Genomic DNA, 26,289 nt, shown 5'->3' on the forward strand with positions numbered 1-26,289 from the left:
AGAATCCTCTTTTCTCCAGGGCATAGTCTCCTGTTTCTCCACGTATGAAGCCAAGATCCTTACAAAGCCCCAGCTCATCATTTCACTGGGAGGAGGAATCCAAATAAAAACTGGTCAGTTAAGTCAACTTTTATTTAGGTATCAATATCGTAAGACATTACCATGTTACAGATTGAGAACACCAATACTAGGATAAATAGAACACTGAATACATAACTCTTTTAGAAATCACTAAGCATTTGATAATTTAAAAACAGATACAGGATGGGAAGAGGCAGCTCAACAGGTTTTATAAAAGGATAATAACAAGAAAAATATCATTTCAATTCAATATAGCAACCCAAGACTTTTTTTTCTGTCAATATTCAGAAAAAAAGTAAGATTTTTCTTTGCTATAACTTTTTAGTCACCAGTAAGAACAAATATTTGCCTCCTGTCACCAATGAAATACAAGAACTATAATTGATGGAATGAAAATGTTTTTATTGGTAGTTCGTTCCTCAATTATTTGAATTTTCCCATAAATTTTCAAAGTGCAATTAGGAATGAGTCATTTATAAGAGCAAGGCAAGACAACAAATGAGAATTCTGAAGTTACAGTCTCACTTCCAGGCTCGTGTAGAAGAATATGCATCTCTTTTCAACTGTCCAATAAAAAAAAATCAAGGAAAGAATTAGAACTACAGACTAAAAATAAAGTGGTTTTTTTTTTTTTCCCATTTTGAGACGGAGTCTCGCTCTGCCGCCCAGGCTGGAGTGCAGTGGCCGGATCTCAGCTCACTGCAAGCTCCGCCTCCCGGGTTCACGCCATTCTCCTGCCTCAGCCTCCCGAGTAGCTGGGACTACAGGCGCCCGCCACCTCGCCCGGCTAGTTTTCTGTATTTTTTAGTAGAGACGGGGTTTCACCGTGTCGGCCAGGATGGTCTCGATCTCCTGACCTCGTGATCCGCCCGTCTCGGCCTCCCAAAGTGCTGGGATTACAGGCTTGAGCCACCGCGCCCGGCCGACTAAAAATAAAGTGTTAAGAGTCATCCCACATTTGCCTTATTGTAGGAACAGTGCTCCCTGCCTCCTAAATGAAATCAGAATTCTTCTTGCCCATCTGTACATCAAAATAGTCATCTACTTTATTTTAAAATAAAATATCTTCCACCAACACTTGGCTTAATTGCTTTTTAACTGCCAAAATCAATACCACAGTTACGGTTTGGGAAACAAATTGGGTGTAATTATTACTAATACCTGAAAGCTGTGGTTTTTAGAATTACAATTTTTATTTTGTTTTGTTTTGTTTTTGTTGCTGTTCTCATTACCCAGGCTGCAGTGCAGTGGCGGGATATCGGCTCACTGCAATCTCAACCTGTCGGGTTCAAGCGATTCTCTTGCCTCAGCCTCTCCAGTAGCTGGGATTACAGGCGTCTGCCACCACGCCTGGCTAATTTTTTGTAGTTTTAGTAGAGATGGGGTTTCACCATGTTGCCCAGGCTGGTCTCAAACTCCTGACCTCAGGTGATCCACCTACCTTGGGCTCCCATAGTATTGGGATTACAGGTGTGAGCCACTGTGCCTGGCCTAGAATTACAATTTAAACTACCATTTCAGTTTTTGTTTGGGAAAAAAGGAAGTTTATCATTTTCCTGTTCTTCACTCAAAAGGATCCTGAAAAGTTAACTGTCCTCACAGTGAGGCCAGTGTGCTTACTGGATAGTACACAGGCCATGAATTCTCATGGCACCTGCTAGTCACTCAGTCTTCTATTGAGAAAGCCAGAATTCTGTAGGTGAAAAATCAGCCTATATTCTGGAGATGAAGGAATAGACCAGAAATCGATGTCTGAGCCAAGAGTAGGGCAACAGGGACAGTCCAATTATGATGGTGATTAGCCGGTTTAAACTGATCTTTCCCTCCTTGGGGAGCTGTTTTTGCTATCTGGCGGCATATTTGCTCTATGGGTTATGGTGTTAAGTGTTATGGTAAGAAAGAAAAGCTGATGGAAGTTTCTTTCTCTACCAAAATATAAGAGGAACTGCTTGCCTTGGTGGAACTGCTGAGACTGGTAACTTTGTTGCAAGAGGGCCAGATGTGGTCTTCTTACTGGATCAGATTAATATAGCCAGGAAAACTTGCCATATAGCTAACACTTTGGCTAATGCATATTTCTGTTTCTATCTATTCAGATCATTAGATCGAATTCCTTTTCAGCTGGAAGGGAAGGGAAAATTTTTAAATGTCATGGTCTGACTTCAAGGATCCCTTGACTCTTTAGCTCTACGCCATAATCTAAGCTGCAGGCATCCTGGACCATCTCACCTTCCCAAGGTCACATACTGGTCTCCTGTGTTGATGCGCATAATGCTAACCATTACTGGAGACCAGAAAATGGAAAGGATCCTACATCTTGGTAAGAAATGTTGCTTGACAGGACAGAAGATAAGCCTAGAATACAGTGCTGATTGCTTCAAAGTCCCTAGATGTTCTTAGGTCTAGAGCAGAGGTTGGCAAATTATGGCCTGAAGGCCAAATCCAACCCCTTAGCTGGTTTTGTAAATAGTCTTTTTTTGTTTGTTTGTTTTGAGACACAGTCTCACTCTGTTTCCCAGGCTGGAGTGCAGTGGCATAATCTCAGCTCACTGCAACCTTCACCTCCTGGGTTCAAGTGATTCTCCTGCCTCAGCCTCCCGAGTAGCTGAGATTACAGACATGCACTGTCATGCCCAGCTAATTATTTTGTATTTTTAGTAGAGATGGAATTTCACCATGTTGGCAAGGCTGGTCTCAAACTCCTGACCTCAGGTGATCCATCCACCTTGGACTCCCAAAGTGCAGGGATTACAGGCACGAGCCACTGCTCCTGACCTGTAAATTAAGTCTTATTGGAACACAGCCATAACCATTCGCTTATGTATTGTTTATGGCTGCTTTCCTGCTACTGGGTCAGACTATGGATGGCATGCAAAGCTGAAAATACTTACTCTGGTCCTTTATAGAAAAGTTTGTGAAGCCCTGATCTATAGTACGTTGGTATAATCCCTTGAAAATGAAGGACAGCTTGCTGACCCCTAGCACCTCCTACATATTAGAGATGGCATATGGTTATTACACTTCTGGGTAAACCGCAAAGCTATCAGTTACAAGTAAAATCTAGAGTACGAGAAATCTTTCTGAGTGGGACAGGCTACAGTAGTATGGTTCAGCTGCCTGTGATCCTGGGGCATTAGGATGCTGCATATAGCTTGAGGTATGTCTCAATATAATCAGAGCATGCCCCAAATTCTGGAGCAAGGTCAGCCTCCTTTATGCAGGTATCATTCTTTCAGTAGACAATTCCCAGCTGGCCATGAGGTTCTGACAGATGGCAAATGTCTGACACCAAGGTAAACCAGGTGACCATGTCATTAACCCATCTTGAACTATTTTACCTGACCTGCCTAGCCACAAATACAGCATGCCTTCAACCAATAATGCAGCATGTAAATGCAAGACTGGGCTTACGGAGGTTCCAAAGGCACAAAATACCCAAATAGGCTAATGACAGTCCTTATCCAGTAGCCCTTCACTTAATTCACTACCTTTCTCCCTCACCCAGGACTATGTCTTCATGGAGGGGTGTCACTAATATATCAGCTAACAAATTTGAGAGGCCTGGACTTGGTTCACTTTTGATAGTAATAGCCAATAATGAGCTGCAAAAGCATTGTAGCTCCCCGCGTCAGGAACTGTTTTGAAGGACAATATGAAGGAAAGTGTTCTGACTTGACAGAATTCCAAGCAGTTCATTTTACTGTCCATTATACCTTTTAGGAGAAAAACCCTAAGGTCAGTTTTTATCAAGTCTTGGGCAGTTGCTAATGGTTTATCCAGATGGATGTAGGCTTGAAATAATGCTCTGGTCTCATCAGGTATCTATTCAACCAAAAATGGGTTTGCAAAATGATGAAAAAGATCATTATGTGTTTGGATTCAGCACCACTTATGGGTATCACCGTGCAAGTTTGGGGTGTTATCCTTTAGGATTGTGGTATTTGCTCTTCCCCAGCAATATATGTAGTACCAGAAAAATATGGTATTCTTTCTCCCACAGCCAAAACATACAGGTCTAAGACACAAGGAGTAGAAACGTGAGCAGACTCTCTCAAGGTTATAAGTAATGACCCACTGAAAAAAGTTTTATTCCTATCCCTATGACTCAAGCTCTCCTGACCCAGTTGGTCGGCATAATATGTAATGAAAAGTTCACTAAACTTGGTGATCATTTCTAGATGGTTCAAATAAAGGTCATTTAATCTTTTTTCTTTGTGGTTTTCTAGGGTTTCCAAATATTCTAGAATGACTATGTATTATTTCATATTAAAATTACTAAGGGGAAAAAACAAACAAAATATAGCCCCAGAAGCAGATTTTCATTTAAAATGGGACATAAGGAAGAAATCGTAATGAATGCAAGGAGCTGCTGACAAAGAGAGGTGGGGAAGAACTAGTTTCCTTTTTTCTTTGACAGTGGTTACCATGCAACATTCCAGAACAATTAAGGAAACACTTGGAATCTAAGCCTGATTTCCTTATCTGTAAAATGATCTATGTATCTCCTAAGGTATGTGAAAGAACACCATAAACTATCATCTCTGAAGGTTTGAGTTATTACCACTTGTGGTTGGTGAGTGTCTTATGTGTTCAGTGCTTTCAAAGACAACATCAAAAAACAAGAATAAAAATCAGTTACCTTTGGGTTAAAATATCTACAAGACTGTGGTTGAGAGCCTCCAAATAGGGCTATGCGGTAGTCATGTTTCTTTCTTCTGGGTCTTGTGCCATCTACGAGTTCTTCTCGGTCCTCTGGAGACAGTAGATGGTACCTCATTCCACCTGTAGTAAAATACATGGCAACTCTTCAAGAACTTCAGGCACTAACCAGTGCTTTGAAAAGGAAATACCAAGACATAACAGGGCCTTTATTTCAGTAACTTTCTTTTATCATATCTTTATAGCATTTGAGGAAAGTGAGGGAGAAGAGGCAGGAGAAATGTATAAGGATCCGAGTACTAACCAATTCATTATTCTCAGCAATCACCATTATTCTAAGACTGCCCCACCCAGCAAGCAACTTACTATGTACCAGTGAATTATCTGGCTCCTCAAGCAACAGCTGTCAAAATAATATCCACATCTCCTAACCCAGTGGTTCTTGATCTTTACATTAGAATCACCTAGAAAATCTCTGAAACTATTTATACCTGGGACCTACTACAGACCAATTAAATAAAAATCTCTAGATAGAGTCTAGGAATTGGTATTTTAGAGGGCTTCTTAAATCTTGCCACTTAAAATGTGGTTCAAAGACCAGCGGCTTCAGCATTTGGGAGTTTGTTAGAAATGCTGAACCCCAGGCCCTATCCCAGACCTACAGAATCAGCATCTGCATATTTAACACCCCACAGTAATTAGGATGTACGTAACACTTTGAGAAGCACTGTCTTAGATGACTCTAAAATGCAGTAAGGTCAGAACTACTGTGATCTATCACGATCCTTTTCCTTCGGCAATTCCTTAATTTTGTCAATGCCACTTAACAATCAAAAACTGTTAATGTATCATTTCAAATCAGTGTGGGAAAGGAGGATTGTCTATGTTAGACAACAATATGAAGAAAGAAATTATACCCCTACCTCATATTTCACTCTCAATTCCAAATCAATAAAAATCTGAATATATAAACTCATAAATGCAGTAAAAGCTTGGAAAAAAAAAACAGGCCCAGAATGGAGAAGCCTAAGAATGACCAAAAATATAGGAGCCAGAAAAAAATGTTCACACTTAACTTTATAAAACTTTAAAAAAAAAAAGTGAAAAGCAAAAAAAAAAAAAAAAAAAAAAAAAGGCAGAATTAAAAGATGACAAACTAGAAAAATATTTATAAATAATAAAAAATACTATTAAAAGATACTTTATTAAGAATTACCAGCAACTTAACCAACAATTAGGTGAAGTATCTGAATATAGTTCACAGAAAAAGAACTATAACTCTTAAACATATGAAAAGATGCTTGAGTGCTCTAGTTAGAAAACAACAAATTAAAACCATACTTTTTTCACTTATCAGATTGGCCAAGATCAAACTGCCTGGATCACAGGGTATAAAATGGTTGTATGGGGGAGGCAGCACTCTCTTCCATTGATGGTGGGGATGGATGGGTATAACCATGGGAAGGGTGATATAGCCCAATCTACAAAAATTATAAATGTATACGCCCTTTAATCCAGGAATTCCCCTTTCTAGGAGTTTATCAACTGTTAGGGAAGTGGTTAAAAAATTATGCTATGCCTATACAATAGAACATTATATGTGGCTGTTAAGATGAGAAAGATTAGTATGTACACATGGAATGATCTCCAATAAATAATACGGAATGAAAAAAGCAAGATGTAGGACAGTATACAGAGTGCAATACTGTTTGTGTTAAAAATGTATATTTTAATGTAAATATACAAATTTTATACATGTAATTTATACATGGATATATAAGTAAATGACTGTATGTACAGTCTCAAGACTACCTCTGGAAGGGTATATACAAGATAATAATGTTAATCTCTAGGGTAAGAGAATGAGAGAGTAGTGAAAAGGGATATCAGGGAGACTTACTTTTCACTATGTATCCTTTTAATATCTTTTGAACTGTACAATATTATCAATCTAAAGATAAAATAAGGCCATTTTATTTTATTTTTTTCTAGAGCCAGGGTCTTGCTCTGTCACTTGGGCCGGAGTGCAGTGGTGCCCTAACAACTCACTATAACCTCAAACTCTTAGGCTCAGCAGTCCTCTCACATCAGCCTCCCAAAGCACTGGGATTGCAGGCCTGAGCCAGCATGCCTGGCCCAAAAATTCCTGACACATGCAAAACTTTTCTATAAATGAAGCCATGTTTTGGGTCTTTATTAAAAGGATAGAGAATGGAAACTCATTTGGAATCGTTGGTGAGTTAATGAACATCTTTATCAATATTTATCATTTCTTCCATTTCAGAGTTTGAGTAGAAGCTCTTTTGTATTCAAACAGCTGGATATTTCACAGGCCAAGGCAAGCTGATGCATGCTCTAGGTCAGGGATCTGAAAACTTTTTCTGTAAAGGGACAAATAGACTTTGTAGGCCACATATGGTTTCTGTGGAATATTCTTTGTTTTATAATCCTTTACAATTGTAAAAACCACATTAGCTCAAGTCTGCATTTAGCCTGTGGGTAGTTCTTGAAGCCAGCATCAGTATCATCTGGAAGTGTGTTGAAAATCCTAATTATTGAACACTAGCCCAGACCTTCTGAATCAGAAACGCTAGGGAGGGGTTTGAGAGCCACTGCTCTAGGATGGTTCCACACAGGTTGAAAGTGGACTGTGTAGTCTATGAATGCAAAATATTCCCAGTAAGAAAAAGGTAGGAGGGAAGGAGAGAGACAAGAGGGAACTGTTTCCACCAATAGGCCATGGGGTAAAAGTGGCTGACAGTGGCCAACTGTGCTGACACACTGGAGGAGGCATGCCTTTGGATCCTTCACTGATGGGCCTTTTTTTCCCTCCCCAAGAATAGGGCTGGGGGACACTTTGGTAACTTTCTCTGAGGAGCTCGTTGTTGCTTAGGCTTATTTCTTCGTGAGTTATTCTTTCCAGATTTAGGTATAATCATTTGTAAATTTTCAGGGAAGTTGGCCTGGCCCTTTGTGGTGGCTTTGACTGTGCACTTCATTTGTATTTTGTAATTCGTTTTCTTTTAGATGTAACTTTTTTAGCTTAGTTTTATTCTATTTTTCAATCGTCTTCTGTTTTTCTTCTACTCTGGAAAGGCAACAAAGTCAGGCGGTAGGAAGACAACTGATGATCTGAAAAAGAGAGGCTGGAAGGCTTTCCCCAATTTAGCTCTGCCCAGGCCCCAAAGCTTGGAAGCATCTCAGCTGCTTGTGCTTAGTCAAGGAGTAATAGAACAATCCACTATTATTTATTTTAAAAAAGGAAAAGAAAAAAAAATGGAATAAGCCTAGTAAGTTAAACTAAACAACAAAGCATCCTGCTCAAGTGTCTACTCCTCACACTTGGTTGACTTTCTGAAATAATGCCGCTATCCTGTTTCTTAATCAGTTCAGAATCCATGTAAGAACTAAACACTACATTCTGAGACTGGCTGGTTGTTTTCAACAGCTCAGACCATGTATGAAGACATAGAAATTCTAAGGCCAGGAAAATAACATACAGTTTGGGAATTGGGCATAACAAAAAACCTGATACTAGCATGTACAAAATCTAAGAGACAAAAGTCCTAATGTAAAGGCATCTTCTTGGTCCTGATTTTCTTTCCTCTCTGCATTTAAAGAGACAAGTGGCCACCTATGTTCTACCTTCTAAACACTCTTTTACACTATGGTTTTCCAAGACACCACCAGGCTTTGGTTCAAGTAGCTTTGGGGCTGCTCTTTTATTATTTTTTTTCATTTTCCTGTACCCCTTAAATATAGGTATTTGTAAGGATGTGTCCTTGACGCACACTTCTTCTCCTTTTCCCTTGACAACCTCAACTAGGTTCAAACACACTTAGTCTTTTTCAGTTTTGTTTTCATTTAATGAAAAAAATATGCCTTTGCCACTTATGAAAATTTTCATTATTAGATATTCATGTAAAATATTTTTAGTAACTATAGAACATTACATTGTATGGATATATTTTTTTCCAATCTAGGGACGACATTGGGTCTACTTACCTAAAACCACATCACACTAGTAAGCAGTAGCTATGTGATAAGTCTAAGGAAAATACTGGAAACCTAGAAATTGTTTTTATTGGCTGTATGAGGCAGAGAAGATAAAGTCTTGGATCTGCTCAAGATAAGGAGTTGGAACTGAGATAAAGCTGGATCACTTGGATTGGTGGTTATACTTTTAGTGAAAGGATAGGCTAAGAAAAATATCTGCCCAATGGCAGAAGCAGCAGCAATAATTTTGTTTCAACTTCAGCTTCAGGTAAAGTGTCCCTCTTTTGAGAATTTATATTGACAGCCCTACCTTCATGCAGCTTTGAGGTTTGAATTTACCCCGCCTGCAAGCCTAGGAAACCATAAGCCAAAGAAAACTCAAAGTAGTCCTGGATTGTTGTGCCCTATAGAACTCGGCAAAAGCAAACACCATTCTCCTATTGAGGAGAAGAGAGAAGACATTCCAGAGAACAGAGAAGACGCTGCCTAAGCCTCCCAATATTCCTGGTGATTAAAGTCAATCAAATATAAGCATACCATTAAGGAATTAAGCCACCAGAAATAAGTCAATAGAACCAACAAATAGCAGCACTGTTCTTCAGGGACTTCAGATACTGGCATTATGAAACATAGAACATAAAATAACATTTGAAAAGTTTAAGGTAAAGCAAGAACTGAAAACACAAGCAAGGAAAAAAGACCATAAAAAATGACAAGGGTAGGCCAGCCTTGGTGGCTCACAACTGTAATCCCAGCACTTTGGGAAGCAAAGGTGGGTGGATCTATTGAGGCCAGGAGTTTCAGACTAGCCTGACCAGCATGGCGAAACCCTGTTTCTGCTAAAAATACAAGAATTATCTGGGTGTGGTGGAGCACCTGTAATCCCAGCTACTTGGGAGGCTGAGGCATGAGAATCACTTGAACCCAGGAGGTGGAGGTTGCAGCAAGCTGAGATTGTGCCCCTGCACTCCAGCCTGGAAGCCAGCGAGACTCTGTCTCAAAAAAAAAAAAAGCCAGGCTAATAAATAATACATACATAAAAGGAAAAAGATACAATTTACAATGACAACAAAAGTATCTGAAATAAATTAAGAATGCAGAACTCATAAGAAAATTACAAATTCTCCAGAGACACATGGCAATTTAAATGAAGGATAACAATAATTAAAAGGTATTAGAATGAAGTAGAGGAGCAACTGTGTGTATGTGTACCTACACTACACTTGATCTTAGCCAAAAGACTAAAGTGATGTGTGTATATATAGATATATGGAAATTTAGTTTAACAGTTTCAAATCAGTGGGAAAAAATGAATTATTCAATAATGGTATTGAACCATCTTATCAGATATATTAGGAAAAATATTATTTATTTCACACCCAAATGATTTCAGTAAGATATACCCTTAAAATTTTTTTTAAAAAGAGAAGAAGAACTCTATAAGTGATAAATGCACATGAGGAAAATTTAGTTAATTTTTAAAAATCACCTTAGAATAGGGAAGACCTTTCCAACCACATCACAAAGGAAAAGACTAGTTCAGACTTAATATAAAAAACAACATGAGATCAGACTCGCCATTTTAAGATCTTTTTTCTCCTCTTCTCTCGAAAGCTATCCCAAACGACAAGGTAACAAGAAACAAACACAAACTCTATCTTTGCTAATACTAAGAGACTTGCAACCCCAAAACACAATTAATGAAGACAGCTAGCAGATGGAGTGTCTGTTAAACCTAAATGGTTGTGCCAGGAGACACCAATGAAAAGCAAGCCAAATTACCCTGCAGAACCCTGAAAAGGCTCATAATTGGAGATACTAAGTACCTAGAAGTGCAGGTAGGGATGAAAACAAGATAACTCTAAAATACTGAACAAATGACAATTGAACTTCCAGCTCTCCTTCCCCTGTTGCACAGTCAGGTACCCACTATACCTGTACCACTGTAGGACACAGGACTGGTCTCTGAAAATACTGAATGAGAAATGTTCCAGACTCAGGGAACAGCATAGAACAGGATGGGAGTCTGAAAACATGGATTAAGGCTAGGCACTGTGGTTCACGCCTATAATCCCAGCATCTTGGGAGGCATCAGCAGGAGGGTTACTCGAGCCCAGAAGTTTGAGACCAGCCTGAACAAGATAGTGAGACATCATCTTGACAAAAAAATACAAAAATCAGCTGGCATAGTGGTGTGCACCTGTAGTCCCAGCTACTTGGGAGGCTGAGGTGAAAGGATCACTTGTGCCGGGGAGGACAAGGCTGCAATGAGTTGTGATTTTACCACTGTACTCCAGCCTGGGAGACTCTGTCTCAAAAAAAAAGAAAAAAAAAATATGGATTAAGTGAAAGTCTGAATAGCAAAATATTCTCTCATCCAGTTCCTAAATGCCTACACCCAGCTTATAGTTCCCTGAGACAATATCTACAAATATTGACATCTGGGGGTCCCCAATTAAAAAAATGAACAGCTACTCTGATTATGCTACAGTTTAGCCCAAGAACTGAGATGCCCAATCATACATACAGCATGATCTATCAGTTTTGTAATAACTCACTCTCATATGATATAAAAGCAAATATTTAAGAAAAGCTTCCAATAAAAAAAGGAAAAGAAAACTCAAAATATAGAAAATACAGACAACATAAGAAAACCTCAAAAGCACTACAAAGACTACTTTAGAGTGATAAGATATTGCAGCCATGAAATAATAGAGAATAAAAACTCCAGAAATTAAAAATTATAGCTGAGGCTGGGCACGGTGGCTCAAGCTTGTAATCCCAGCACTTTGGGAGGCCGAGACGGGCAGATCACAAGGTCAGGAGATCGAGACCATCCTGGCTAACACGGTGAAACCCCGTCTCTACTAAAAAATACAAAAACCTAGCCGGGCGAGGTGGCGGGCGTCTGTAGTCCCAGCTACTCGGGAGGCTGAGGCAGGAGAATGGCGTGAATCTGGGAGGCGGAGCTTGCAGTGAGCTGAGATCCGGCCACTGCACTCCAGTCTGGGCGACAAAGCGAGACTCTGTCTCAACAACAACAAAAAATTATAGCTGAAATAAAAGGGTTGAAAAAAATCAAGCTATCTCTCAGAAAAAGGCCAAGAGACAAAGATGGATAATAAAAAAGAAAGAAAGAAGAAAGAAAAGAAAGAAAGAAAAAGAAAGAAAGAAAAGAAAGAAAGAAAGGGAAAGAAAGAAAAGGATCAGATTGGCACTAGACTTCTCAAAATAACATTGGAAGCTAGAAGATAAATTCTACCTGAAAATGATTTTCAGCATTCTATCTTCAGTTTAACTTCCTTCCTTCCTTCCTTTCCTTCCTTCCTTCCTTCCTTCCCTCCCTCCCTCCTTTCTTTCTCTCTCTCTGTTTCTTTCTTTTTCTTCCTTTCTTTCTTCCTTTCTTTCGACAAGGTCTTACTCTGTTGCCCAGGCTGGAGTAATGCAGCGGCAGGATCAGAGCTCACTGTAACCTCAAACTCCTGGGTTCAAGCAATCCTCCTGCCTCAGCCACTGGAGTAGTTGGGACCACAGGCACATGCCTCCACGCCCGGCTACGTTTTTTTTTTTTGGTAGAGTTGCAATCTTGCTATGTTGCCCAGGTGAATCTCAAACTCCTGACCTCAAGCAATCTTCCTGTCTTGACCTCCCAAAGTGCTGTGATTAGAGGTGTGGCCTACTGTGCCTGGCCTCCTTCAATATTTTATGATAAAATAAACATATGAGATTTGTCAAGTCTCCAAATATTTACTGATCATATACTCTATCAGGAACCTTTTAGAGGATATATTGCATCAAACAAAAAGAATTAAGATAGAGGACAGCCAGGATCCAAGAAGACAACAGATCTAACAGGAGAGGAGTGAAATGGCTTCCCAGGATTGTGGAGACGGAAGCCCCAGGACAAGAACTGTGTCTCAGGTCTAGAGAGCAAACAGTTCATATTGGAATAGGCAGAAGGAAGGTTCTACAAGGCATGTTTCCAAGAAAGAGAAGCAACAGATTGTTTAATTGCATAGACAATTTTATTAAGTGGCATTTTACAAAGGTGTTGAGGGGTTGGGACTTAGCCGGCAAGCAAGAAAATCGAAGCAAATGAAAACAATGTGGCAATTTTTATCTCTGGGCCAAAAAAGAAAAAAAATATATACTGTTGAAGAAAGAAAACCTGATCACAGTAAACTACTTGGCTAAGTAAAATAAAAAAGGAACACTAGAAACAAAACTGCATGAAAGTTATTGTATATAAGAATAGAAAAAGCATAAGTAATTTGTACTTTCTATGATATACACCCCTATAAAATAAGGGCTGAGGCCAAGTCCCTTCCAAGTGTACAGTTCAGAAACCCAAGGGATTAACTATCTAGAAGAGCAAAATCTTGACTGTTTCTCCCTGGCTAGTGAGTCTAATCCATTCTAAAGGGTTTTAAGCCCATGAGAAACTGGCTACATGATCAGGTTACAAATGGATATTAAGGCAACTTACTTATCACCATCTTAAGGCATTCAGGATTGTCTTGAATAAGTGGTTCAGCTTGTACCGTTTTACTTAAGAAATTCTTTGATATAAGAGGAAACCTGACTTTAGCAAGGATATCAACCATAAATGGCTGGCGATTAGGTTCATCGTATTTCAACCACCTGACTGCAGCATCATAAACCTAAGGGGGAAAAACAGCACAGTAAAGTTCTTAGAAGACAGCAACATTTCCAATTACCTATGTTTACTCTCACATTGAAGGGAGAGAACCTGATAAGGAGACAACCACTTATTCCTAATATTTTTCATCTCTGGACACTTGCTGGTACTTCAGAACAGTTTACTTACTGCTCTAGTGAGTCTTGTAGGTAATATGTTTTTTACAACTAACCACTATTATGTAATGTAATGACAGTGAGGATGTTGAATTTATGATTAAAAAAAGATAGCTTCATTTTCAGACAAAGACATGATATACATTGCACTAAAAAAAAAAAAAAAAACTGCAGTCAACAAAAGTTTCAACATACCCTCATTTAGTTTAGTACCAGGAAAACAGGTTAATTTCTCAAGAGGCCGTCCATTCCAGGAGATATGAAGGTCACCCATGATTTTATTTCAATATTATATTCCTGCATTATGAATGGATAGACTTATCTGCTTTTTAGAAACTTTAAGATATGAAGAATTCTATACTTAAAAATAAATTACAGGATATTTAAAAGAATTGTTTTCCAAAATAATACTGTTGCTGCACTTAACTGCACTGAACAAGTCCAAGTTCCTCAACATAATTTAACTTACAAATCATTAAACATCCCCCAAAACATCAATTGCTTCATATACACACACATCTCCCATACCCACTAAATTAATTTTGGGGTGATATTTGAAATTAATTTTGGGGTGATTTAATAAGGCCCAACTTCTGATCTCTTTCTGAGTTAATTTTTTATGGGAATTGGTGTTTTTTTAAACAAATTTTTTATTTTAGAATAGTTTTAGATTTATAGAAAAGTTGCAGAGATAGCACAAAGAGTTCTCATATACCCTGCCGCAGTTGTTAAGGTGTTGCATTAGTATGGTATATTTGTTACAACTAATGAACCAATATTGACACATTAACTAAATTTCATTTTTTTTTTGATTTCTTTAGTTTTTATCTAGTGTTATTTTTCTGTTCCACAATACTATAAAGGATACCACATTACATGTAGTCATTAAACCTTAGAATCTTCTAGACTGTGGCAATTTTTCAGCCTTTCCTTGTTTTTGACAACCTTGACAGTTTTGAGTTCTGGTCAGGTATTTTGTTGAGAATGTCCTTCAATCTGGGTTTGTCTGATGTGTTACTTATTAGACTGAGGTTACGGTTTTTTAGGAGGATGATCATAGAGGTGAATGACATTTTCATTACATCAAGTGTGCATACTAATTATCATGACATCACTGATGATGCTAATGCTGACCACCTGTAGGTAATGCTCGTCACGTTTCTCCAGTCTAACGTTACTTCTTATTCCTTTTCCATACTGCATATAAGTCAACCAATTTTGAGCATGGAAGTAAATTTTTTCTATTCACCTAGTGAGGTCCTCCAGGTCTAACCTGTTAACTTGCAAATTGATACCCTGGGCCACGAAGAAGACTGGGCAAAAGAACATTGCTAAGTGCCAATTTTTGTTTTTAGAACAAAAGCAACTTAAAACATATGATTTTTTTTTTTTTTTTTTTGAGACGGAGTCTCGCTCTGTCGCCCAGGCTGGAATGCAGTGGCCGGATCTCAGCGCTCACTGCAAGCTCCGCCTCCCACGTTTACGCCATTCTCCTGCCTCAGCCTCCCGAGTAGCTGGGACTACAGGCGCCCGCCACCTCGCTCGGCTAGTTTTTTGTATTTTATAGTAGAGACGGGGTTTCATCGGGTTAGCCAGGATGGTCTCGATCTCCTGACCTCGTGATCCGCCCGTCTCGGCCTCCCAAAGTGCTGGGATTACAGGCTTGAGCCATCGCGCCCGGCCTAAAACATATGATCTTACAGTACCTACATTAGTTTTCTATTGCTGCTGTAACAAATTACCACAAACGTAGTGGCTTAAAATACAGAGAAGCATGTGGGGCTGAAAACAGAGATTGAGTCTGCATATTAAAGTGTTCCCACAGCCAGGCATGGTGGCTGACACCTGTAATTCCAGCACTTTGGGAGGCTGAGGTGGGCAGGTCACCTGTTTGAGACCAACCTGGCCAACTTGGTGAAACTCCATCTCAATTAGCAGGGTGTGGTGGCACATGCCTATAATCCCAGCTACTTGGGAGGCTGAGGCATGAGAATCACTTGAACCCGGGAGGTAGAGATTGCAGTGAGCTGAGATCGCGCCACCACACTCCAGCCTGGGCAACAGAGTGAGACTGCATCTCAAAAAAATAAATAAGGCTGGGTACGGTGGCTCACGCCTGTAATCCCAGCACTTTGGGAGGCCGAGGCGGGCAGATCACGAGGTCAGGAGATTGAGACCATCCTGGCTGACACGGTGAAACCCTGTCTCTACTAAAAAATACAAAAAATTAGCCGGGCTTGGTGGTGGATGCCTGTAGTCCCAGCTACTTGGGAGGCTGAGGCAGAAGAATGGCGTGAACTCGGGAGGCGGAGCTTGCAGTGAGTTGAGATCATGCCACTGCACTCCAGCCTGGCCAACAGAGCGAGACTCCATCTCAAAAAATAACATACATACATACATACATACATACATGAAATAAAGTGTTCCCCCACCCAGCTCCCAAATGACTGCACCCAGCTTACACTTCTGACAGTTTATCTGATAATTCTATAGGTCAGAGTCCAAAATGGGTCACAGTGGACTAAAACCAATGTGTCTGCCTGGAGACGCTATAGAAGAAACCATTTCCTTGCCTTTTTCAGCATCTTGCAGCTGCCTGCATTCCTTGGCTTATGGTCCCCTTCCCCCTTCAAAGACAGCAATGACCAGTCAAGTCTTTCTCATATTGCCCCACTTGACGCTGCCTTCTTTTGCATCCCTCTTCCAAATTTAAGGATCTTTATGATTACACTGGACCCATTTGGATAATTTCATCTCAAAATCCTTGACTTAGTCACATATGCAAAGTCCTATCTGCCACAAAGGTGTATTCTAGATGCTGGGGATTGGGAAGTGGACATCTTTGGGGAAGGCATTGTTCTGCCTACCATGGTACCCAATGGTTTTATCTCTATGAAGTGACCTATTTCTCAAACAGCCAGCCTGGCAAGCACCTAAGATTGCAATACTCTGTTTAGTGTAAAGAACATATTCTTTCCTAATATGACTCTTTCCCTTGTCATGTGTCCAAACATGAGTTATAAGAAACCAATAAAGACATTTTTATTAATAAAAATGTGAGAAGGCAATTTAGTCACCTGATCCTCTGCTCTCACAGTCAGAGTGTCCTGGTTGAGAAGATGTGTTACTCGCTTGACATCAAGTTGAAGAAATTCATCAGTTTTGTAAACTTCAGTAAAATGCTGATGAATAAAGTCATCTGCAGTTGCTTTCAATTCAGGACAATCTAGACACTCTGCTAGCACACTTATACCTAAATACATAAAGAAAATAAAAGAATAGAAAATCATTTTTAGAAAAACCAAGTATACATTTAAGATGAAGCATGACTTCAGGAAAATTAGTTGAATAAATTTCATAAATCTGGATCCTGTTCTGTTTCATTGATTTGTCTATTCTTGTGCCAATACTATACTGTCTTATAAAAGACTGTTTTGGTTTTTTTTTTTTTTGAGACAGAGTCTCGCCCACCTGGAGTGCAGTGGCGTGATCTCGGCTCACTGCAAGCTCCACCTCCCAGGTTCATGCCGTTCTCCAGCCTCAGCCTCCTGAGTAGCTGGGACTACAGGCACCCGACACCATGCCTGGCTAATTTTTTTTTGTATTTTTAGTAGAGATGGCGTTTCACCTTGTTAGCCAGGATGGTCTCGATCTCCTGACCTCGTGATCTGCCTGCCTAGGCCTCCCAAAGTGCTGGGATTACAGGCGTGAGCCACCATGCCCGGCTGGTTTTTATATTCTGTAGGAGAAGCCCCCCTTCAATGTTTTTTCAAAGTTTTCTTGGCTATTGTTAGACATTTTACCTTGTAGACAAATTTTAAAATAAGCTTATCACATTCTACTTTACAAAATCTCCATGTGATATTAATCAGAATTGCACTGAACTTTTGGATTACTTTGGGACAACTTCTGCAGCACGGAGGAGCTCCACTTAAAAACATGACATACATCAAATTTATTCAGGTATAAACTTTTATGTCAGGAGTCTGCAAAGTACTGTTTATGGGCAAAATCTAGCCCATAGCCTGTTTTGTAGGGTCAGCAGCTAATAATAGCTTTTACATTTTTTTGAAAGGTTAAAAAAAAAAAAAAAAAAAAAAGAGGAGGCGAGAAGGGGAAGTGAAGATGGAAAGGAAAGGAGAAGAGATAAGGACCACATGTGGTCCATAAAGCCTAAAATATTTTCTCTTCTGGTCCTTTACAGGAAAAGTCTGCTCCTTCTTCTATATGAAACTACAAATTATTTATTTATTTATTTATTTATTTATTTATTTATTTATTTATTTATTTATTTAGAGAGGNTTATTTATTTATTTATTTATTTATTTATTTATTTATTTATTTATTTAGAGAGGGAGTCTCGCTCTGTCGCCCAGGCTGGAGTGCAGTGGCCGGATCTCAGCTCACTGCAAGCTCCGCCTCCTGGGTTCACGCCATTCTCCTGCCTCAGCCTCCTGAGCAGCTGGAACTACAGGCGCCCACCACCACGCCCGGCTAATTTTTTATGTATTTTTAGTAGAGACGGGGTTTCACCGTGTTAGCCAGGATGGTCTCGATCTCCTGACCTTGTGATCCGCCCTCCTCGGCCTCCCAAAGTGCTGGGATTACAGGCGTGAGCCACTGCACCCGGCCGTTACTAGATTTCTTGACATTGAAATGATTGAACCATTGTGTCACTTTTAAAGTAAATTCTAGCTGGTCACAAAGTATTATTATTTTTAAAATAAACTTCATTTTTTCAGAGCAATTTTAGGTTTACAGCAAAACTGAAGAAACATTACAGAGTTCCCATGTCCCTATTGTCACCACACATGCATAACCTTTCCCACTATCACCATACCACACGAGGGGTATTCTTGAATTTTTTTTTTTTAGCGTCAATAAACGTTTTTAAATGAAACTAAAATGTTATATGTGTTTGTACACATACATGTATACATACGCACACACTTTCTTCATCCAATGTTGGTATTATGGTAACCTTACCCTAGGAAAATGAACTGGCAAGTTTTCTACCCTTTCTAGAGATTTAGAACAATTTAAATAACATAAGCATTAATCTATTCTTTGAAAGGTTGATAGAATTAACCCACGAAGCCTTCAAGCCTGGAGCACTAATTAGAAATACATCTTCATGGTGGCTCATGCCTGTAATCCCAGCACTTTGGGAGGCCTAGGCGGGTGGATCACTTGAGGTCAGGAGTTCGAGACCGGCCTGGCCAACACGGTGAAACCCCATCTCTACTACTAAAAATACAAAAATCAGCTTAGTGTGGTGGTGCTCATCTGTAATCCCAGCTACTCAGGAGGCTGAGGCAGGAGAATTGCTTGAACCCGGGTGGCAGAGGCTGCAGTGAGCTCAGATTGGGTCACTGCACTCCAATTGGGGTGACAAAGTGAGACTCTGTCTCAAAAAGAAAAAAGAAATACATCTTTACTTTTTTTATTGTTTCTGAGGTTACCAGCTTCAGGTTTTATAACTTTTTTCTTTCTTTCTTTCTTTTTACTGGCTCATGCCTGTAATCTCAGCATTTTAGGAGTCAGTGTGCCTGGCCCAAAATTGTCTTAAAAAGCATAAAATCTGTCCAGGCATGGTGGCTCATGCCTGTAATCCCAGCAATTTAGGAAGATGAGGCGGGCAGCTCACTTGAGGTCGGGAGTTCGAGACCAGCCTGGCCAACATGGTGAAACCCTATCTCTGCCCAAAATACAAAAATTAGCTGGGCATGCTGGTGGGTGCTTGTAATCCCAGCTACTCAGGAGGCTGAGGCAGGAGGATCACTTGAACCAGGGAGGCGAAGGTTGCAGTGAGACGAGATCACACCACTGCACTCCAGCCTGGGCGACAGAGTGAGACTCTGTAAAAAAAAAAAAAGAGACAATTTCGGTCACTGTCTTTTGCTTTCATAGCTATAGTTCTAATTCCTGATGCTGTTCTTTGATCTTTTCTTCTTGATAAGACTTGTTAAGTCTGAGGCTATTTTGTACCGTATTTTGAAATACTTAGCTTTAGTTTTTCTGACTAAGTCTATAGTCTATTAGTTTTATTTCTCTACTTTATTACTTTATATTTTCTTTTCTTTTTTTGAGATGTAGTCTCACTCACTCTGTTGCTTAGGCTGGAGTGCAATGGCGCAATCTTGGCTCACTGCAACCTCCCCCTCTGGAGTTCAAGTGATTCTCCTGCCTCAGCCTCCTGCATAGCTGGGAATACAGGCACAAACCACCATGCCTGGCTAATTTTTGTATTTTTAGTAGAGATGCGGTTTCACCATGTTGGCCAGACTGGTCTCGAACTCCTGACTTCAGGTGATCCACCCACCTCGGCCTCCCAAAGTGCTGGGATAACAGGCGTGAGACACTGCGCCTGGCCTAATTTATATTTTAAATCATATTTTTTTCTACTTTCATTAGGTGTTTACAAATTATTTTTCTCTACCTCTCTGAATAGGATACATAAGGCAAGAAAGAATAAAAATAAATACATTTATTTGGAAAAAATTTAAGACTACAAATTTTCTTCTAAGAAATACTTTGGTTATATTCTAAAGATTTCAGTTTATTGTGTGCTTATTGCCATGTTTCTATATAGCCTATAAGTTTACCTTTAATATCTCTAAAAAATAATTTTCTAAATAATTCTTCGGTTAAATTTTCAAGTGTTCAGAATGGGGCGGGAGAGAAGAGTTGTCCTTCCATAGTTAATTTCTAGTTTTACTGCACTATAATCAGGGGATGTGGCCTGTGTCTCCTCTTTTTTGGGTGCTCCAGCTTTTCTGTGGCTGGTGATCAGTACTTGTAAATACTCCAAGGGTATCTGAAAACAATCTGTGTTCTCTGATGACTAAGTAAAACATTCTGTGTTATCTAGCTGAACAAGTTTGTATTATTCAAATCCTTATTCTTTCTAAAATCTGACTTGAGATTTCTGGGCAATGCTATGAGTTACTCACTAGCCATTCCATAAATTCTCTTTCTGTGTAAACCAGCAACATTTGGTTTATTTTGCTTGCAAGTAAGAAAGCTAATCAGTACATCTTTATCTTGAGCTCTTTATCTCTCTCACTTAGCTAGCTTTAGTACTTCCAATACTTTTCTCAGAAGGGATACATGTGATTGTTTTCTTGCAATATCCAAATGAATGATGCCTTGAAATGCAATTTTCTCTCCCTCTCATTTGCAACCTTGTCATATTATGTTCTAATTTTGAGTTGCAGATAAAAAATTAATGGCATTCTGATTCTCTTTCTTTTCTGAGTAACTTGTTATAAACACCAGCTGGGATAGTTCATCTCTGCCATATGGTCTCTAGCCTTCTTTTCATGACAGCAGAAGAGTTCCCAGCAACAATGGAGAGCAAATCCCAAAGCACAAGCATTTTTCTATCCTCTGCTAACATCTCCTTTGCTAATGTCCCATAGGCTATAGCAAATCACATGGTCACAGATTACAAGGGAGGAAAACAGACTCTATCTCTTGATGGGAGGAGCTACCAAGTGATATTGCAAAAGGGTGTACATAAATGGAAGGAAAGAATTTATGGTTATTTTTTGTAATATACTATACTGCTTCTCTTTGAAAGGCTGTAAATTTTTTTATATTGATATTTGTTCTTTTTTACTGTTTTAAGATCAACTTATTATTACACAGTCACTCATTCAGAAGCCAGGGAAACATCAGGGCAGCAGAAAGAAGGTGGGATGGAGTAGGCTCTGTGAAGGACCAAAGACAAAACGCCACAGTTATGAAATTTTGTTTTATTCTAATAAAGACTAATGTATGCCTGATAGCCTAGTGATAATACATGTTTAGCAAGTCACAACATTTTTAGAAAGCATGTATCATTCAAATAAGGGCATTATATAGCTGGAGACTTCAACACCCCACTTTCAGCACTGGAAAGATCTTCCAGACAGAAAATCAACAAACAGCAGACTTAATCTGCACTATAGAACAAATGGATCTAACAGATATTTATAGAATATTTCATCTAAGAGCTATAGTATACACATCCTTTTCCTCAGCATGTGGATCATTCTCAAGGATAGACAATATGCTAGGTCACAAAACAAGTCTTAAAACATTAAAAAAAAAAAAAACTTCATAGTATCAAGCATCTCCCCTGACCACAATGGAATAAAACTAGATATTAATAACAAGAGGAATTTTGGAAACTATACAAACACATGGAAATTATACAATATGTTCCTGAATGACCAGGGGATCACTGAAGACATTGAAAAGGAAACTGAAAAATTTCTTGAAACAAATGATAACAAATGATGATAATATCCCCTAACCTATGGGACACAGCAAAAGCAGTACTAAGAGGGAATTTATAGCTATAAGTGCTTACATCAAGAGAGGAAAAATCTTAAATGAACAATCTAATGATGTATCTTCAAGAACTAGAAAAGCAAGAGCAAACCAAATCCAAAATTAGTAGGAGAAATAATAAAGATCAAAGAAAAAATAAAACTGAAATGAAAAAAAATACAAAAGATCAATGAAACAAAAAGTTGGGTTTTTGAAAAGTTAAAACAAAATGAACAAACCTTTAATTAGACTAAGAAAAAGAGAGAGAAGATCCAAATAAATAAAATCAGAAATGAAAAAGGAGACACTACAACTGATACTACAGAAATTCAAAGGATCATTAATGGTTACTATGAGCAACTATTAATATATGCCTATAAATTGGAAAATTTAGAAGGAAATGAACAAATTTCTAGATACATACAACCTACCAAGATTGAATCAGGAAGTAATACAAAACGTGAACATATCAATAACAAGGAATGAGGTTGAAGCTATAATAGAAAGTCTCCCAGTAAAAAAAGCCTGGGACCTGATGGCTTCACTGATGAATTCTACCAAATATTTAAGGAGGAACTAATACCAGTCCTACTCAAACTATTCAACAACAACAACAACAACAACAACAAAAAATAACAGAGGAGGGGGCAATACTTCCAAACTCATTTGATGAGGCCAGCATTACCCTCATACCCAAACCAGACAAAGACACATCAAAAAAAAAGAAAACTACAGGCACCAATATCTCTGATGAACATTGATGCAAAAATCATCAACAAAATATTAGCAAACCAAATTCAACAACACATTAAAAATATAATTCATCATGACCAAGTGGGATTTATCCCTGGAATGCAAATGATGGTTCAACATACACGAATCAATGTGATACAGCATATCAATAAAATGAAGGATAAAAACCATATGAAAATTTCAGTCAATGCTGAAAAAGCATTTAAAAAAATTCAACATCTTTTCATGACAAAAACCCTAAAAAAAAACTGGGGATAGAAGGAACATACCTCAACATAATAAAAGCCATATACAACAGACCCACAGCTAGTATCATATTAAATGAGGAAAAACTGAAAGCCTGTCCTCTAAGATCCGGAACACAACCAGGATATTCACTTTCACCACTGTTACTCGACATAGTACTGGAAGTCCTAGCTAGAGCAATCAGACAAGAGAATGATATGAGGGGCAGCCAAACCGGAAAGGAAGAAATAAAATTATCCTTGTTTGTAGACAATATGATCTTATATTTGGAGAAACTGAAAGAATCCACAAGAAAAGTATTAGAATGGATAAATTCAGTAAAGTTGCAGGATACAAAATCAACATACGAAAATTAGTAGCATTACTATATACCAACAGTGAACAATGTGAAAAAGAAATAAGAGGGCTGGGCGTGGTGGCTCATGCCTGTAATCCCAGCACTTTGGGAGGCCGAGGCAGGCGGATCACCTGAGGTCAGGAGTTTGAGAACAGCCTGGCCAACGTGGCGAAAACCTGTTTCTACTGAAAATACAAAAAAATTAGTCGGGTGTGGTGGCATGCACCTGTAGTCCCAACTACTTGGGAGGCTGAGGTGGGAGAATCGCTTGAACCCAGGAGGTGGAGACCACAGTGAGCCAAGGTTGTGCCACTGCATTCCAGCTTGGGTGACAGAGAGAAACTCTGTCTCAAAAAAATAAAAATAAAAAAATTAAAATAAAATAAAATAAGTAGCCCCATTTACAATAGCCACACATACAATTAAATAACTAGGAATTAACCAGAGAAGTGAAAGATCTTTATAATGAAAACTATAAAACACTGATAAAAGAAATTGAAGAAGACACCAAAAAATGGGAAAATAGTCCATGTTTATGGATTGGAAGAATCAATATTGCTAAAATGTCCATACTTCCCATAGCAATCTATAGATTCAATGTAATCCCTATCGAAATACCAATGGCATTCTTCACAGAAGTAGAAAAAAAATCCTAAAATTTATATGGAACCACAAAAGACCCAGAATAGCCAAAGCTACACTAAGCAAAAAGAATGAAACTGGAGAAATCACATTACCCAACTTCATATTATACCACACAGCTATAGTAACCGAAACAGCATGTACTGGCATAAAAACAGACACACAGACCAATGGAACAGAATAGAGAATCCAGAAACAAATCAACACACTGACAGTGAACTCATTTTCAACAAAGGTGCCAAGAATACACACTGGGGAAAAGACAGTCTCTTCAATAAGTGGTGCTGGGAAAACTGGATATCCATATGCAGAAGAATGAAACTAGACCCCTATCTCTCATCATATGCAAAAATCAAATCAAAACGAATTAAAGACTTAAATCTAAGACCTCAAGCTATAAAATGACAACAAGAAAACACTGGGGAGAAATCCCCAGTACACTGGTCTGGGCAAAGATTTCTTGAGCAATACCCCATAAGCATAGGCAACCAAAACAAAGATGGACAAATAGAGTCACGTCAAGTTAAAAAGCTTCTGCACAGCAAAGGATACAATCAACAAAGTGAAGAGACAACCTATAGAATGGGAGAAAATATCTGCAAACTACTCATCTGACAAAGGATTAATAACCAGAATACATAAGGAGCTCTACAGGAAAAAAATCAAACAAAGCCAATGAAAAAATGGGCAAAAGATTTGAATAGATATTTCTCAAAGACATACAAATGGCAAACAGACTTACGAAAAGGTATTCAACATCCTTGATCATCAGAGAAATGCAAATCAAAACTATAATGAGCTATCATCTCGCCCAGTTAAAATGGCTTATATCCAAAAGATAGTTAATAACAAATGCTGGCAAGGATGTGGAGAAAAGGGAACCCTCGTACACTGCTGGCGGGAATGTAAATTAGTACAACCACTATGGAGAATAGCTTAGAGATTTCTCAAAAAACTAAAAATTGAGCTAACATGTGATCCAGCAATCCCACTTCTGGGTATATACCCAAAAGAAAGGAAATCAGTATATCAAAGAGATATCTGCATTCTTATGTTTGCTGCAGCGTTGTCTACAATAGCTAAGATTTGGAAGCAACGTAAGTGTCCATCAACAGATGAATGGATAAAGAAACTATGGTATATATACACAATGGAGTACTACTCAGCCATAAGAAAGAATGAGATCTAGTCATTTGCAACAGCATGGATGGAACCAGAGATAATTATGTTAAGTGAAATAAGCCAGGCACAGAAAGACAAACATCACATATTCTCATTTATTTGTGAGATCTAAAAATCAAAACAGTTGAACTCATGGACATAGAGAGTAGAGAGATGGTTACCAGAGGCCTGGAATGGTAGTTGGGAGAATGAGGGAAGGATTAATGGGTAACAAAAAAAAAAAAAAAAACAAACCTATTATTTGATAGCACAACAGGGTGACTATAGTTAATACTTAATTGTACACTTTAAAATAACTTAGAGTGTAATTGGATTGTTTGTTACTCAAAGGATAAATCCTTGAGGGGATGGATACCCCATTCTCCATGATGTGCTTATCTCACATTGCATGCCTGTATCAAAACATTTTATATACTCCAGAAATATACCAACTATGTACCCACAAAAATAAAAACACAAACACACAAAAAATAGGCATTAAAGTTTCATAAAGAATGAAATGTCTACTATAATCCTCTTTAAAAACCTTGATTCATTTTCAAAGATCAACAATAATTTTTTTTCAATCAAAAGAAAAGGAAAATAAGGTTTTTTCCACCAAAATACACAAGAACCATTTATTGGCATTTTTGTTTCAAGTTCCTGGGAAAAAAAGGCCAAATTTTCAAAGGCAGTTAATAACAGCTATACAAGGGCTTGTTTCATTTGATTTAGCATCAAGTAAAAGTAAATATGCCACGGAAGACAGTCGAGTTTTATCTCCACCTCTCATATTGGCCCGCTTCTCCTACCAAGTCACAGTACATAAGCATGCATCCTTGTTGCCCCACTAAGGAATCTAAAATGATTCAAATTTTTAAATGGTTGCTCAGATGACATTCACCAGCAGAACTTCTTTCCCCTTAAGATAGGGTGGCAGTGAACACTACCAGGTATCAATGTCATCAGAAATAAATAACTCTTTCAGGAAAGTCACGTTCCTGATCCCTGTTAACCATTATGTAAATTCTTTTTGTTGCTATACCTGTTTACTAATTATGTTTGTTACTTATGCAAAGGGAATACTCCCCAGACTTGCCTGATCTATTGTTTCTATTTCCTAACAACAAAGTATGTTCACTTTACATAGTGCCATAGGTTTACTCTTTTTTTTTTTTTTTTTTTTTTTTTGTCTCGCCCTTTTTCCCCTTGCCCGGGTGGGGGGGGGGGGGCTCTCCCCCCCCCCACCGCGCCCCCCGGTTACCCCCATTCGTCCCCTCTTC

At 38.7% G+C, this 26,289-nt stretch overlaps 1 protein-coding gene across 5 annotated transcripts in view; it reads right to left on the reverse strand.

The window, feature by feature from the left end:
* The window catches only part of KLHL7 (kelch like family member 7), a 70,870-nt gene that overhangs the window by 19,416 nt on the left and 25,165 nt on the right, over positions 1–26,289 (reverse strand). For all 5 annotated transcript variants that reach the window (XM_025379858.1, XM_025379859.1, XM_025379860.1 and 2 more), the window contains 3 exons: positions 16,629–16,804; positions 13,223–13,397; positions 4,721–4,863 (listed from right to left, as the gene is read on the reverse strand). In XM_025379858.1, coding sequence (XP_025235643.1) covers positions 4,721–4,863; positions 13,223–13,397; positions 16,629–16,804 — 494 coding nt within the window. The remainder of the gene's footprint in view (positions 1–4,720; positions 4,864–13,222; positions 13,398–16,628; positions 16,805–26,289) is intronic.

The sequence above is a fragment of the Theropithecus gelada genome, chromosome 3 (assembly GCF_003255815.1).
Source record: "Theropithecus gelada isolate Dixy chromosome 3, Tgel_1.0, whole genome shotgun sequence".
Taxonomy (NCBI): domain Eukaryota; kingdom Metazoa; phylum Chordata; class Mammalia; order Primates; family Cercopithecidae; genus Theropithecus; species Theropithecus gelada.